The sequence below is a fragment of the Pocillopora damicornis genome, chromosome 10 (assembly GCF_964200805.1).
Source record: "Pocillopora damicornis chromosome 10, jaPocDami1.2, whole genome shotgun sequence".
Lineage (NCBI taxonomy): Eukaryota > Metazoa > Cnidaria > Anthozoa > Scleractinia > Pocilloporidae > Pocillopora > Pocillopora damicornis.
Genome location: NC_142679.1, coordinates 8,160,139 through 8,175,138, shown reverse-complemented (window position 1 = coordinate 8,175,138; position 15,000 = coordinate 8,160,139). Strand labels below are relative to the sequence as shown.

Genomic DNA, 15,000 nt, shown 5'->3' with positions numbered 1-15,000 from the left:
GGAGACGAGGTTGCACCGAAAAGGTGCACAGTCATTCGGTACTCAATTGGATCCTTCGAAAAGTCTCCATCCTCCCACCACAGGAAGTGCAGTAGATCCCGGTACTCTTCGGCGACGTACACTTGATAGAACATGGACTCAATGTCACACATTATCCCCACCTGCTCTTGACGGAACCTGTTTAGGACACCTGTAAGAGTGTTCATTAGGTCTGGGCCTTGTAACAGGTGTTTATTCAGAGACTCTCCCTTGAACTCTGCGGCACAGTTGAAAACAACGCGAATCTTAGTTGGTTTCTTCGGATGGTATACTCCATGGTGTGGGATATACCAGACGTTTCATTGTTCCGTATATGACGACGAAGAGGCGCTTTGTTTCACCCTTTCGGCAAAATCCTACTCTATCATATTCTCCATGAAGGTGACATAGTTGTCACGGTATCTTCTGTTGGCCATGAATCTTCTTTTGAGTCGTAACAAGCGACGAAAGGCTGACTCACGGTTGTTAGGAAGAACAACATTCGGATTCTTCAGGGGCAGGGGCAGTTCATAGTGGCCATTTTCTAGTTGGGTAATTCCTTCCCTGGCGATGGCGAGGAATCTTCTGTCTTCTTTTGAAAGCCCCGATCCAGGAATAGAATTCTCTGAGAAGTCCCGTTCGAACATTCGTGTCACTGCGAAAGGATTTATTTCTTCTTTAGTTTGAGAATTGAGAACGAAGCTGCGGTTGCTACAGCGGTCAGTATCAACTTCATACGCAAGTATTCGATTACAAGACAACGCTAAATGTTATCCACAGTTCGGCTGGATACCTTCTAACGGACTGACGGGACCAATTATTCCCCATCCTAAGAGAGTGCGGATGGCATAAGGATCTTCTCCCTTACCCAAAATAACTTCTTTAGGCTTGATCGCCTTCGGACAGTTGCAGCCAATTAGCAATCCGATTTCCAAGCTTTCTTGATACGGCATAATCTTGTCTTTGATCTTTTGGAGATGTGGCCACACAGCTGCAACTTCAGGACTAGGAATCTGGTCTCTTCTTGATGGTATCTGGTCTCTGGAGTACGTCCTGGGTAGCTCGACTTGAACGCGCTGGTCTATCCTCTCAACTACCAGCCCATCCACTCTGCAAACGTTGATTTCTTCAATTCCAAGCATGGTACTGAGGATAAGTTTCGAATTAACTCCAGGGATTCCAAGGTTATCTTTCACGTCCGTTTTGATAAACATCGTGTCACTAGCGTCATCCAATAATGCATAAACCTTGACTTTAAGTTCGGGGTGACTCTTACGAAACACATAGACTGGGATGATTAAAGAGTTCCTTACAATGCCTTGCCCACTCACAGCGCTACACACACCGACATTGGGGTTGGAGATTGTACTGTCGTCGTTCGCGACCTCTGCACTTACTTGATGACTTTGGACCGGATCGGGCCGATATGATTCAGGAGTATTCTGGTTGCTAGATCCTTCTTTATACGTAGGGTCATGAAGTCGAGTCGGATGCTGCCTACCGCATTTCTCGCAATTTCAGGCATCCAATGCAGAGGCCTTTCGATCTAACCAGTGCCAGGCGCTCGTCAATGCTCTTCCTGCTTAGTTCTCCGCACTTGTGAGGTGGGTGGTTACCGCCGCAGAAGACGCACGAACTTTGCTGCTTCGGCTTTTGCTCTGCATTAGGCCTTCCTCTGCTCTCCCTAGGCGGGGTACGAGAGGAAAACAATGCAAAACTGTTTGCTCCCTGACTTCTCATTCCTCGGCTTCTGTCAGGCGCCTTGTTTTTTTTACTTTTCAACACTTCGGGAGAAAAAACCGGACCATTTGCGAGATCTGCTTCTTCTCTGACAAATTCTACTAGATCGTGGAAGGATACCGTTCTCTCCGTTTTCTTCAGGACATCACGTGCTTGGCGACACCACCTGGAGCCTGACTTGAAGGGTAGTTTTGTGCTTACTTCCTGTAGTAACCTTGTTGAATTTAGATCTTCCATGTACTTCATGGACTGCATGGCTCCTTCACAACAGACAAGAAAATCAGAGAGATCTTGAAGACCGGAGCTATCTCCTTCGACGATCTGCGGCCAATTTTGCAATTTAGCCTTATAAGCTTCCGCTACTCGAAATGGGTTGCCGAAGCGCTGAGCCAAGAGCTTACGAGCTTCTTCATAACCATGGTCAGAATCCCAGGTCAAGAAACCTTTCACGACTTTGTGGGCTTTGCCGGAAGTATACTTGCTCAAAAAATACAGTTTATCCTTTTCTGAGTCAACTTTCTTATCTATCATAGCATTGGAAGCAGCTATGAATGTCGGATAATCGAAATAACTTCCTTTAAAGACAGGCGGTTCTTGAGAAGGAAGCGTACTAGCTCTTTGCTGGTTGACAATTAGAGCGCTTAATTCCGCTTGTTTCGCTTGGAGACTGACTATTTGTTTAAGAGTCGCTTCTTGATGTGTTGTCGGCTCGTCTCGCTTTGGAGCAAAATTGTTTACTTGACTAGCGGCTGGTCTTATTGGCGGCGTCAACGGCGCGAAAGGAAGTGCTTCCGGTCTCAACAATGAAGGTTCGTGTTTTATGACAGTTTTTCCGACATCGAATTTAGCTTCGCGGAAATTTCGTTCGAATCTCTCATCAGATTTCATATCTTCGCGAACTATGCCATTTTTCACTTCTTCGTTCATAACCAATTTGATAGCTTCCTCTTCAGCATCTGCTAAGGCGATCTCCCTTTCCAGCTGAATTCTTCTTAAATTGGTTTCCTGATCCAGGTACTTCATTTCGACCTTTAGCTTCGCTGCTCTGGTCGCCGCCTCTACTCTCTTTGACATGACCGACGACCTAGAAGATCTTGAAGAACCTGAAACCCTTGATCTTCCAGAACGGCTTGATTCAGTTTCTTGCCTATTAGATTCGAATTTTTCATGCTCTCGTTGTTCGACTGAACGAAGGATTTCGGATAGTCGCACTCGACATTCGATAAACTCCTGATCGCACAAATCGAAATATCGGTAAGCGGCACCTTTAGCGCTTTCATCATCAAGTAACTCGTCATACGATCGGTATGCCTGGTTAAGTTCCTCTTTAATTACATCCAGGATTTGTCTTTCCTTTTCTAATTCTTCGGTACCCGGGTGGGAGTCGAGCAATGAGTAAATTCTTCCAACATGTTTATGCAATTTGTTTTCCACTTCTTGTTTCTTTAAAGCGCGAATTTCCAATTGATAGGCTCTGCCTTTGTCAGTCAAAGTCCGCTCGTGCAGTTCTCTCAAATTTGGAGGATCGTGTTTCCTGCCACGAATACTATTGGCTTCGTCTAAACTAAGATCTCTTAAATCGCATAGTTCATTCGGAATTTCAACTTCTGCTTGTTCCTTCTCCAATGTGAGAATCTTTCGAACTGTAGCTCGAGGCGATCGACTACCACTATCGCTCATCCTCAACGAATTTTAATTCCAGCCAAAGGCGTCAATTGGTGATATTTTACTGTTGCGGCAAACGAACATCAAGGCTCGATGAAATACCAAGAAAATCGTGACCGGAGAAAAATGCCAACCAAATCCAGGGAATATATTACAGGGACATAACTTTAATCAATCTCGTAAACTGTAAACGAATTTAAAAAAGGGACTTATATAATAGATTGTATTCAATTAAACACGTGGCGACTTAACAGCGTAAATGAATCTAACATAATAAAGGAACTAATAAATGAACCAAATGCTACGGCAAAAACAAAATATATATACAAATAAAGACGAAAGAGCTTGCTCGAAACGAGATAAACAACAAAAAAGCGAAAACAACTTACATATCAACACAGATATATGACTGTGTTGTTAATAGGGCTGGATACTGTAAGTAGTGTAATTATTAGTGACTGTAAGTAGTGTAAGTATTAGTGACTGTAAGTAGAGTAATGTAAATAAGCATTGTTATTAGTGTAAGTGGTGTTTCATATTGTATTGTAAGCAGTGTGTTTGTAATTTAAAAATAAAAAAGAATAAAAAAAAAGAATAAAAAAAAAAAAAAAAAAATGAAAACAACTTACATATCAGTCCCTATACGCCGGTGGCTTGAAATCACACTTTATAAATTAACTTTGTATGCACTCCGAACATGAACAGGCGATTAATGAAAGCGGGAGAGAAAAACTATTTAAAGGAATCAAATGGCACAAAGGCCAACTGTAACGCAAATGTCACGCAAGTTTTGAAAGTCACGCATTTACAGCCGTTTCCTTCCATTGATGATGGGCAGCCATATCCCTCGTGATGATGAGAAGTGGGGTCTCTTCTTAAATCTTTTGGAAATAGTGGACATTGTTTTTGCTGATGCAGTCACACTTGATAAAGCAGCTTACTTAAGGGATTTAATCACAGATCACCATACTAGCTTTACCCAGTTGTACCCAAATTCCTCTGTGATTCCAAAGATGCACTATATTCTTCATTACCCCAGGACAATGGTAAGGTAAGTTGGAAATTAAAAATATTTTAACTTTTCTTTTGATGGGTGATAATTTTGTGACATAAATCTTTGTGTTATTGTTTGTGTTTTCCAGTAGTTATCTATAGTACATGTAAGGTTGATCACTGAAAAAGGAAAAAATGTAAATATGTAGCATTTTGATATTTAAGGCTTGGTCCAATGGTACGGTCCTGGACAATGAGATTTGAGGCAAAGCATGAAAGACTCAAACGGCTGGCCACATCCCTTGGCAATTTCACCAATATTCCTTGGACGCTGGCTCTTCGTCATCAGTTGAGGCAGTGCTATGAAATATCAGGCACTAAGCATGGTCATCCATCAATTGAAAAGTCTTTGGAAGTAGGCCCAGGTATTTAATTACAACCATTTTATTTTCCACTGGTCTGAAAGTATGCTGACATTCATATGTGCATGTGAATTTGGCTGTGACAATATAGACATATACTATGTGTATTTATCTAATGGGGGTCCATAGGACCAACAAATTTGCTTTTATTTATTTAGTGTAGAGACCATTCATTGGAAAAAAACTGCCACAATTATTTTTTGTCAACTTGTAGCCAATAACCTTTAAGCCTGCTGTCTAATTAGATATGTTATGCCTTTTAAAAAAAAAAGACAGTTATTGTAATATTATGAGGTTATTATTGCCATTTCCAGGGACTCAGAAAGAAGCTAACAGGGCAGCATAATTCAACATGCTTCTTGAGAAGCTTGACACCCTGGAAGGTGAAGACCTAATTCATGAGTAAGTAATTTCATTTAATGCAAACACCATTCTAACATTAATTAACAACTTTACATAGAACAAGTAATGTAAAAAAAATAATTCTGTATTAAGAATACAAATATTTACATGTGCTCAGGGTATTCAATGGTAATTTTTTGACAATTGCACTTTTGTTGTAGTTTTTTGTTCTTGGACAACCCATCTTTTTCATCTTTTTTGACGGTTGTATTTTTCAGGGCAAAATGGTGCATGGTCTTTGGTACCAAATATAAAAAAGGTGCAGCTGTCCACACAGGAGGAGATGGGCTCTTACCACAGTTCTCACTGATAGACAAAATTATGACAGTTCCTGGGAAAGATGCTTCACAGGTCTTTTTTGTTTTGAAAGAAGTTGTTACCCATAATTATGAAGTCCACTTGTATGCATATCATGTGAAGGTTTTAAATGATGGAGCAGTCACTGTCAGGAGCCAAGAAGAACTCACAACATTTAGGCCTTTGCATATTTGTAGAAGTATTGGGGACAATCAATCCAGTTTTATCTGCCCTAAAAGTGATGTGGATGTTTACAATGAGCAGATATAGAAAAGGTGTCTGCAAATGATCTTGGAAAGGTGTACTGAGTATATGTCAGCAATCAAATATGATTTTTTGGATTATGTCTGGAACAGGCTGTCATTTTTTGAAAAGTGCATTGAATATAGATGGGCAAAAACAACTGTTTGCTTTTAAAGGTATTGTATATAAAACTGCTTGTGAAATGACTTGTAAATAGCATTGAAGCTTTCGTAAAATAAGTTGTAACCTAGTGATAATCGTGGATTAATAAAGAGCATTTGATATAGCTTAGGAATGGGTATTTTAGTCTCTGTGTTTTCAAAATCCATTGTATAATCAAACCTATGAACACAGAATAGTAGCTTGGCTCACTGTTCTGATTTTCAGTGACTTAGTTTGTTCAATCATATGGTTATCTTTAGAAATTTTGAATAACATCCAAACCAAAGTGATTCTAGATGCCTTAATGAGATCAAGGCCAGATGGCATCAAAGAGCTGAAATGATCCACACCTGTGGGATTTTCTTAAACCAACATGGCTGAAAAAATGACAAAAATAATAAGCATCTGCCTATGTCTAGGGAAAATCTTTAATTTTTAAAATATCACGTTACAGGGCAGAAACTTGGGGTAGAATTAACAACACCCACACCCCAAACTCCGTGTCAGTGGTAACTGTATCATAAACATGCGCATTAAACGTTATTAGAGAAGAACACGTCATAACGATTAAAAAGGTACAACTAGCCAACTGCGTGCTTCACGGATACACCATTACCGATCAGTAAGAGTTGTGTCGAGCAAACGACATTAAAGCTGGTAACAAGATGAATGCAATTGTGGAAAATTCAACTATGCTCGGATTCATAGGAGGAACGCTGAACCCCAACCCAGAGACAGAGAACCACACTAGGCAAATCGAGTCTCTCAAGAAGGAAATGGAAGAGAGGGACAAGACGCTGTCAAGGCTAAAGCAAGATTTTAACGATTTACAGGCTCAAAACGACGACTTAAAGATTACCTTGGAGTCTAAGAACCATGAAATTGAAGCTCTGAAGGACAAAGTTCATAAACTAGAAACCGAGAAGAAAATTTTGGAAAAGAAGCTACAAAATGTCGAACTCGAATTTGAGGATTTAAAAGACCAAAACAATGAAAAGAAGGAAGAAATCAAGGATTTGAAGAACTCATTGGAGTTGAAGGATAAAGAAATAACAGCCGTGAAAAGGGAAGTTGAGGATTTGAGAGACCAAAACAACGAGAGAGCCAAAGAAATCGAGGATTTGAAAGACCGAAACGACAAGAACAAGGAAATAGAAGGTTTGAAGGTTTCATTAGAGACGAAGGGTAAAGAAATAATTGTCCTAACAAGGGAAGTCAGAGATTTGAAAGACCAAAACGAGAAGATAAAGATTTCCTTGGAAGCCAGGGACAAAGAAAGGGATGACCTGAAAGATAAGATCAGAGAGCTTAGAAATGAACTGAAATCTTTCAAGCGTTCGTCGGACGTCTTCCAGAGGGAATGGCAAGATGCGAAGAAAGCACTCGAGAAAAGCGAGGAAAACTATAATAAACTGAAACTAGACGTAGAGAGACTGTCGAAGAAAATTCAGAGAAAGACGGAGGAGGACAAACAAAAAGAAGAAGAATACAAAAAATGGAAAAAGGAATTCCAGGAAAATATGCAACCATCGCAGTCTTATGGAAGAAGCCTGTCTTCACCTGATTCTCTTGATAGCGCTTGCATTCTTCTTGGTCAAATGTGCTCGCGAGTGCAAGCGATGATGTACCAGAAAGTACTTCCAGACGGTTATGATGAACATTGTTCTTACAAAGTGAAATTCATCGAAGAAGACATTGCATTAAGAGAGGGAGAAGACCAACATCAGGCGAGTAAGAGATGGGAGGAATTGAAAACGAAACTAAGCTGGAATAACGCCAAACATCCTAGAACAATGAAAGAGATCCAGAACAAAAGAAATGAAACGGCTCATCCCGAGAAGCTAACGAAGGATACGCTTCTCAAATCTGCAAAAGTGATGCAAGATACAAAAAAACTGCACGGCTGGATGTCTTTCAATCATGTTCATGAAATAATACGTATATGGGACCTTCTAGGACAGATGGAGTAGTGCAAACTTCAGGTTTGTGCTCAACATATACACGTATGTACAATTAGAGTAACTGACTGTTTTAATGTTTGGTCCAGCCTGAGCATTGGACCAGCCGAAATATCTTGTTAGCAACAACTGTGAGAAACTATAAAGAATATTTAGAGATTTCTCCGAGAATTCGGCCGAGTGGAATGTCGCGTTTGTAGGAGAATAATGTCATGAATGCATGAATGAAATTTGCATAATTATTGCACTGAATCTTTTGTGAGAACATGCTAAGACTTTGATCGACGTTTTCGGCTGGCAACTTAGTTCTTTATCATTTTGCTGAGAAACATTTTGTGAATATTGTTTTTGAAATCATGAAAATCATGTCCTGGGGTAATTTGGAAAGAGTCCAGAGGTATACCACATATGGTAATGGCGATCACGAGGATGCATTGACATGATTGGTTGGGACACACATGCTAGCTCCACGTTGCCATGACAATCAAAAACCCTTGGAATCTCTCATTTGATTCTGACACCTAGATTATTGAACCATCAATCAGATGCCACTCAATAGTGACCAAAGGTCTCCATAACGAACGTAAAATGCGCTGTGGTCACTTTCCTTTTCGAACAATTTATCACTTGAGCTATTTCCGTGATTATTATCCTACTTTTCGTTTTATATTAAAATGTGACAAAATAAGCTATCAGGACTTACTCCAGCTCTTAACTGCGCTATAACTTTGGTGAAATATTGTGTGCTAATTGATCAGTTGCAGCTAAGGCATAAAAAATTTTCAACCGACGTTCAGTGGGGAAACAGGGCAATTAATAAATAATTTTTACTCGCTGCGTGATAATATAAACTCGCTGAATCATGATAGAGAATTTCCTAGAAAGACATGGATAATTAACTCCTTTCAGGATGTTGAAGAAGCATCCGGTCGTTCAGATTGTAATTAAGTAAATTCAAATATAGCTCTGATATTAAAACAAGAAGTTTTTAAGATGCATGTAAATTCAACTGCATTCGCAGTCATTGTTGACGACATAGAGCTAAGGTCCAAAAGGAACTGTATGTTACAAGCTTTAACACGTATGGACATCCGAAAATTATCATATTGCATGTTTCCTTCCCGCAACTTTCACGCGAACGTCGACTTGTCTGTGTTGCAAAGCATTCCTCCTTATTTCCTTAAAAGGAGAGCATACCAGCCAATAAAATGTGTCATGTCCCTATTTGTCCCAATTCCTATTTGAATATTCACTGAAAGAAGGGGAAAGTAGTTACCTGTGGTATTTCTCAGGTTTGCTGAAAATAGCAATCACCATTTGCTCAATGTTTTTATGTTTCTTTGTTTATAAAACCTTTCTGATATCACTGACCTGTTCAGCAATGTAAGTCTTTCTCCATGTTTTCTCAAATCGGTTATTATCTTAGTTAATGGGACTTCTGCCATAAAATAAACAACCCTTACAATTGCCAATGAGTTCAGGTCCATATAATTTGAAACATGTTAGAAAAAGTCCAATATCAGGGTGTTTTTCCTGAATGATTGAGGGAAAGAGGAGGCTTGGCTGGGAGTTACCCAAACCATATGTTACCATTGCTTACGGTGTCACTGCTTTCTCCCAAATAAACATTTATGGAGAAAATTAATTACAAAAAAGAAAAACAACAACAAAATATTGGATCGCATCTATTTGCTCCCGGCCAAAGTGTACATAAACAATACCTACTACTTACCAATAAACATAAGCGTTGCAAAATACTTCTTACCACTGATTTTCATAGACACTGTGCTCATTTCTTTAGCTGCCCGATCTATTGTTTTTTGCTCAACTAAACTATACTTAGGGACCGGTCATTATTTATCGCCGGGGGGGGGGGGTCGGAGTATTTAGGGGGGATCACATGGTTTTTTGAAGACCTTTAGGGGGGATCAGCCGTAATTGACAAGCATAATGGGGGGGATCAGACCAAAAAAAAAGGAATTTTAGGTCGCGCCGGGACCCCGGGTGATTGCATTTGTAAATACTTTGGTAGGATTTGCCGCTGGGACTCTAAACCCCCAACCATATATTCAAGACCACGTTCAGTTGTATTTTGTATTATATAAACTCTATTCTAGCCCAGACACAAAACCCAAACCCTTTTACAGACCCTCCATTTTGTAAAAAAGAATCACTATCGTAGTCTAACATACACGTTTTTATTCAGGCACGATCTAAATTAGAAAGGTAATCAAGATTTTGAGAATGGAATACTTACAATTGCTCAAAATTGTTTCATAACGTTTCAGTTTGTTTTATAGAGAATCGTAATCTAAAATCATAAACTTTCATTATTTTAATATGCGGCCGAATGAAAACAACAAATAAAAAAGTGTTTATTTTGGTGAGGCTGTATCTTGTTCCGCTTCCGTGTCAGAATCTTCGGCAGCCCTCTCCACTGGCTCTTGCACAGTCTCCTCGTCAGATTCATCTGAATCCTCGCCCGAACTTGACCCTTTTTCAGCACCATTACTGCTATTCTCTTCGTTCATTCTGGCCACTACCACTTTCAAATTGCGTGCCAGCTCTGTTTCAAACATGCCTCTTTCCAAAAGCCATAGCAGAGGATCCAGGTGGAGACGCTTGACAAATCTCGCAGTGAATCCTGCATTAATACTTGAGACACATTTGTAAGTATTCTTTTCGAGTGAATCGAAAACCTCTTTAGCTACCTCTTTTGAGGTAAGTTTTTCTAGGAGAATTGCTGCTCGCTGATGCAACCTTTTCTCCTTGATTTTTTTCACTTTTCTCTTGTTTTCTTTTTTTCTTCGGGATTGGCCGTTGTTCCCCATGGGAGATGGGAACTTTCTCTTCAAGCTCATGAGGGTGGTCGTGAGCGCATTGGAGGCTTTCTGCAGCTCTTGGTGTATGGCCTTCACTCGCTCTTGAGCTTCCTGGAAATATTTGAGCTCATCACTTGCAAACGACCTTAAGGTATGCTCTTCTGTATAAAGGTTCTTTCGTCTGTTGTCGATAAATGAGAGGAAATCGGATGCTGAATTAAAGGCCTCATTGACAGTGGTCAAGGAGAACTCACACTTCGCGACATCACCACTGCCCTTACATCCATTCACGCCTGACATGAACTTCGTGATGTTTTGGCACACTCCCCAATTCTCGTTTCTAAGCAAGTTGTTTTCTTTATCGGAAAGGGCTTTTATCTTTGTGTTTAACTGCCAACGCATTTGCTGTTGCTCGAGGAGATACTGTTTGAAACCGGCTTGTTTACTCACGAATGAAGATTCATAAATCTGCGGTACAACACTATTGTAGAATTTCAGCCTTTCTGTGTGTGGGTTGGGAAGAAGATATTTTTCCCACGGCTTCTTTTCTGGTGCTGAGTCGTTCCTCAGGACTTGTAGTTGCCCGGAGCGTCCAAATGACAAAATTGCCTGCTTGCGCTTCTTGGGAGCACTGGCGGACGTAACACCTACCGATCACATAATAAATGTTTGTTAAGGATTGTGTTACAAATTATGCACCATGTTGCCTTACGTTTTTTGTTCATGGCTGGTTTGAAGCACAAGCCAATTATTTTATAGAGGCCTTCAAAATAATCATCTAAGAAACGATAACTCAATACCTTCACTGCTTGTTCTTCTTTGCTTTGATTCGCCTTGTATCTGAGCGAAGAAATGCCTCAGACGGCGAGTTTGTATCTTCGTTAGTCCAATGTCTCGCTCAAGAGTTTCGTCATCGACGTCCAGAAAATGCTCGACCTTTGCAACACCAATTTGTTTAAAATTGTCTGTGTAATTGCTCAAGTCAGCTGTTGTTAAAAGATAGTCAATTTCTTTATCCATTGAAAAGGCTTATAATGAAAGCAAATCAGCGCAATTGAACGAGTTCTGTGCCCACGTTTCGGCTAAATATAGGTTTTTATATGTTAATATGTAAAAAATAAAGTTAAAGTTAATATGTCACAACGATGTTAGTTAATAGTAGGTCACAACAACAAAGCATTATTTTAAAAGCGTGCTGAGAAGATTTCCGACAGTTGGACTTCAGACATTGTAATTGAGCAAGAATGGAAGATATGACAGAAAAGCTTAGCAATCTGGACGATAATGGTGGTCAGCTTGGAAAGCATTTGGATTTAAGTGATGGAAGTACCCATAAACGATGCCATAATGAAAAGCGAAGCAAGCGAAGGGCGAGAACTGAGCGGCTTTTATCAGATATCGACAATGACCAGGTAAATAAATGATGGATTTGCAGTCTTTATAAAAATATAAAAGCTAGCAAATGTTGTCTGACGGCGTTTCGATGTTACTAAAATCATCATGAAGGAAAACGCGGCAATTTCTTCGTGATACTGGTCCATTATTTTACGCTCAAACTGGTGAGAAGTAAAACAATAAAATATGCATGCAATAGTATAAGTAATCATTAACATTGAAACGTTGAAACGACGCGGACATTAATTCTTTGTATTTAAAGACTGCAAATACTGGTATTTGTGGTCACTATAATTTAGATAGGGTTATTCCCGGCATCTGAAAGACAACCCTATAATTTGCAGATCAGTGGTAAATAACAGTGTTAAATATTTAACTATGCTTACCATTAATACAATTAAATTAAAACAGAAATGTAGAACGTGACGCAAGCGAAGCGTGCGGAAGAAAAAAAATGTGGGGGCTCCCTCGTGCATGCGTCAAATGCAGACTATAAACCAGCAGACTTACTAGAAAATTGACGCGATTTAAATTATCGCAAAGTGAAGGCAAAATACTTTCTAATAAAATAAATAAATGCGAAAGGTGTGTTTTTTAATTTCAAACTGATGAAGAAAATTAACGCAGCGTTATAAAGAAACGGAACTTGTAGAGAAAACAGCTACCAGAATCCAATCGTTAAGATACATTCCTCAAGCCCATAGATCTAGTAAAACTGTGAGTTTCTCGATCTAAGACGAAGTCACCTTTTATAAACTACTTCAGGGAAAAAAGAGAATGGAGATTGTAACATGGCAACAAAGCTGCACCCTAGAGCAAAATAGGGGTGTTATAGAAGAAGAATTATCGAGAGCAATTTCAGAGGAAAAGAAGCACAAGTTTCAAGGTCTGCTCTATGTCTTCGATCAACTATTTCTTCCGGTGCAAGATGCCAAGGCTAAGACAAGAATTAGGTCTTCAATCCCCTTTCAAGAAGCATTAGAGTACTTTCTTGCGTTTCAACCTCATCACTCTGGGGCACCGTCAAAATATCAGAGAGTTGCCTTTCGCGAAGCTTTACTTCATGAAAGACATGGTCTCAGGATCAATATCATTCGTATAACCGAGGGTTTTGAGTATGTCGCACTCCGTCCTGATGAAGTCGATTTAGAGTCATTCCTTTTGGATATTTTTAGTGCTTGTAGTACTAAAAGTGGACATAGTGCTCTTGTTCTCGATAAGGAAACCGTGCAAGGTATCGCTACTACCATGGACTCAGAATGGGATAGAATTTGTCTTAGAGTTATATTGCGATCCATATTCTCTAGAGAAGAAATGACAGCCCTAGGCTTTGATCCTGACAATCTTCCTTCTATGATGGAGAGAGTTAAATTCGTTGTTGAAGAGGTAAAAAATGCTAATGAGGCAGCAGCCAACCTCGTTAGGTTGCGCTTAAATTCCAAGAAGGAAAAGCTGGAGAAGGAGATAAAAGAGAAGGAAAACCTTCTTCAAAAGAAAACAAATATTTGGTCATCCAAAACGTTAGAAGAAATCCAAAGCGAAGTACAAAAACTCAAGGAAAAAGTTGAAGACACGGAGGGGCTTCTTCACAGCCAGCCCACCGACAGCAATTATCAGAGAAAACGCCAAATGCTCAAGCGCCAAGCTTCAAACCTTATCGAATGTAATCGACTGAAGAGGCGAAAGTTGTCAAACCAAGGTCTGAAGTCAAAGCTAGATGAGGAAGATGAAGACTTCATTGCAAAGGCAATTGAGGATAAATCATCTTATCATGGTAGACGACATGATACGGTCCTCTAAACCGGCCAGAGGGTGAAGAAGAAAAACCTTCTTTCAATTGCCAACTACCGACTAGCTCAACGTGGGAAGAAATTAATTCAATCCGCTACAACAGTATACAACAGGGCGAGACCGAGAAACAAAAGAAGTCTCCAAGCGAAGCGCCATTGTGGCAAAGGCCTATTTTGTTGGAAAAAGCCACCAAAAGGCAAAGAAAACACAAACGAAATTACTCACTACCAACGAGCACACGTAAAAAACATAAAAAGACGATTCTGGGGTGCCAGAAATTCCAGCGCGAGAAAGTTTTGTTTCATGAGAAGCACCAATGACAAGGCTTACCTTAGACCAGGTACATCTGAAGGTTTTGACAAAGCCAGAAATCTTAGGATCTTAACATTATCAGATCACACTAAAGCAAGGAAGTTGCCAAAGTACGACTGGCCTGAGAAAATGGTATATGTGAGCCCGGGTTCTCACCGTGTTTTCACGAAGTCAAGTGTAATGAATGAAACTGAAGAGAAGCTGATAACTGAGGACGATCGCCACTATGCATTTGTCCGGCCCAAAGCAATAGTGGGATCGTCAGGCACTGTATGGGCCAGCGAAACAGTTCGTTTGCGACATGAGGATCCATCAGCTTTTGAGGTTGACGAACCGACACCTGGCAGTCCACAGTACTCACTGGGATTTCGTAAATGCTGCGCGCGACTACACGATGACCTCTTTCTTTATTATGATATGACAGAGTCAGATGACCTAGACAAATTATCCGGAGAAACAGAAAGTAACTGTAAATTCTTCACTTACGAAAAAGAGAGAGCAGAACACTTGAAATTAAGGATTGACAATTTGTTGCAGTTTTGCGAAGACACAGAAATGTCAGAGCACAATAGGGCTCTGTTTGCTAGTCAGATAATACCAGTCACGAAACGCATTTTAGATGCCATTGATGATCTGTTTAAAGAGGAAGTCGATTCCATGGAAAAAGATGCGAGAAAGGACAGGATTTTAAGGGTAACCAGTTCATGTAAACATGGTCTTGAAGTTCTCGGAGATCTCTGCCTTCCACCTGTAAAGGCACGATGGGCTGACCTTACAGAT

The 15,000-nt window shown here is 40.0% G+C and overlaps 5 protein-coding genes across 5 annotated transcripts in view; 4 read left to right on the top strand and 1 right to left on the bottom strand.

The window, feature by feature from the left end:
• Nucleotides 1-4,179, bottom strand: part of LOC149038754 (uncharacterized) — a 6,206-nt gene extending 2,027 nt beyond the window's left edge. The window contains exons 1-5 of the mRNA XM_089184377.1: nucleotides 4,053-4,179; nucleotides 1,570-3,607; nucleotides 812-1,289; nucleotides 500-673; nucleotides 1-256 (exon numbers count right to left, since the gene is read on the bottom strand). The exon at nucleotides 1-256 is cut by the window's left edge and continues 194 nt beyond it. Of these exons, the coding sequence (XP_089040503.1) occupies nucleotides 1-256; nucleotides 500-673; nucleotides 812-1,289; nucleotides 1,570-3,438 (2,777 nt within the window). The 5' untranslated portion in view covers nucleotides 3,439-3,607; nucleotides 4,053-4,179. The remainder of the gene's footprint in view (nucleotides 257-499; nucleotides 674-811; nucleotides 1,290-1,569; nucleotides 3,608-4,052) is intronic.
• Nucleotides 4,180-4,229: 50 nt separating this feature from the next.
• On the top strand, nucleotides 4,230-5,599 carry LOC149038753 (uncharacterized). Its single transcript, XM_089183644.1, has 4 exons — nucleotides 4,230-4,474; nucleotides 4,642-4,841; nucleotides 5,153-5,240; nucleotides 5,459-5,599. The coding sequence occupies exons 1-3, from the start codon at nucleotides 4,251-4,253 to the stop codon at nucleotides 5,182-5,184; spliced, it is 456 nt and encodes a 151-aa protein (XP_089039770.1). The 5' UTR covers nucleotides 4,230-4,250; the 3' UTR covers nucleotides 5,185-5,240; nucleotides 5,459-5,599.
• A 994-nt stretch (nucleotides 5,600-6,593) lies between these two features.
• Nucleotides 6,594-7,912, top strand: LOC113680293 (uncharacterized). The gene has a single exon (XM_027197306.2). It carries the CDS (start codon nucleotides 6,608-6,610, stop codon nucleotides 7,910-7,912), a length of 1,305 nt encoding a protein of 434 aa, XP_027053107.2. The 5' UTR covers nucleotides 6,594-6,607.
• A 4,054-nt stretch (nucleotides 7,913-11,966) lies between these two features.
• LOC149038752 (uncharacterized) lies at nucleotides 11,967-13,917 on the top strand. Its single transcript, XM_089184376.1, has 2 exons — nucleotides 11,967-12,134; nucleotides 12,883-13,917. The coding sequence occupies exons 1-2, from the start codon at nucleotides 11,967-11,969 to the stop codon at nucleotides 13,915-13,917; spliced, it is 1,203 nt and encodes a 400-aa protein (XP_089040502.1).
• Nucleotides 13,845-15,000, top strand: part of LOC149038751 (uncharacterized) — a 2,629-nt gene continuing 1,473 nt past the window's right edge. Inside the window, exon 1 of the mRNA XM_089183656.1 lies at nucleotides 13,845-15,000. This exon is cut by the window's right edge and continues 1,473 nt beyond it. Coding sequence (XP_089039782.1) covers nucleotides 14,212-15,000 — 789 coding nt within the window. The 5' untranslated portion in view covers nucleotides 13,845-14,211.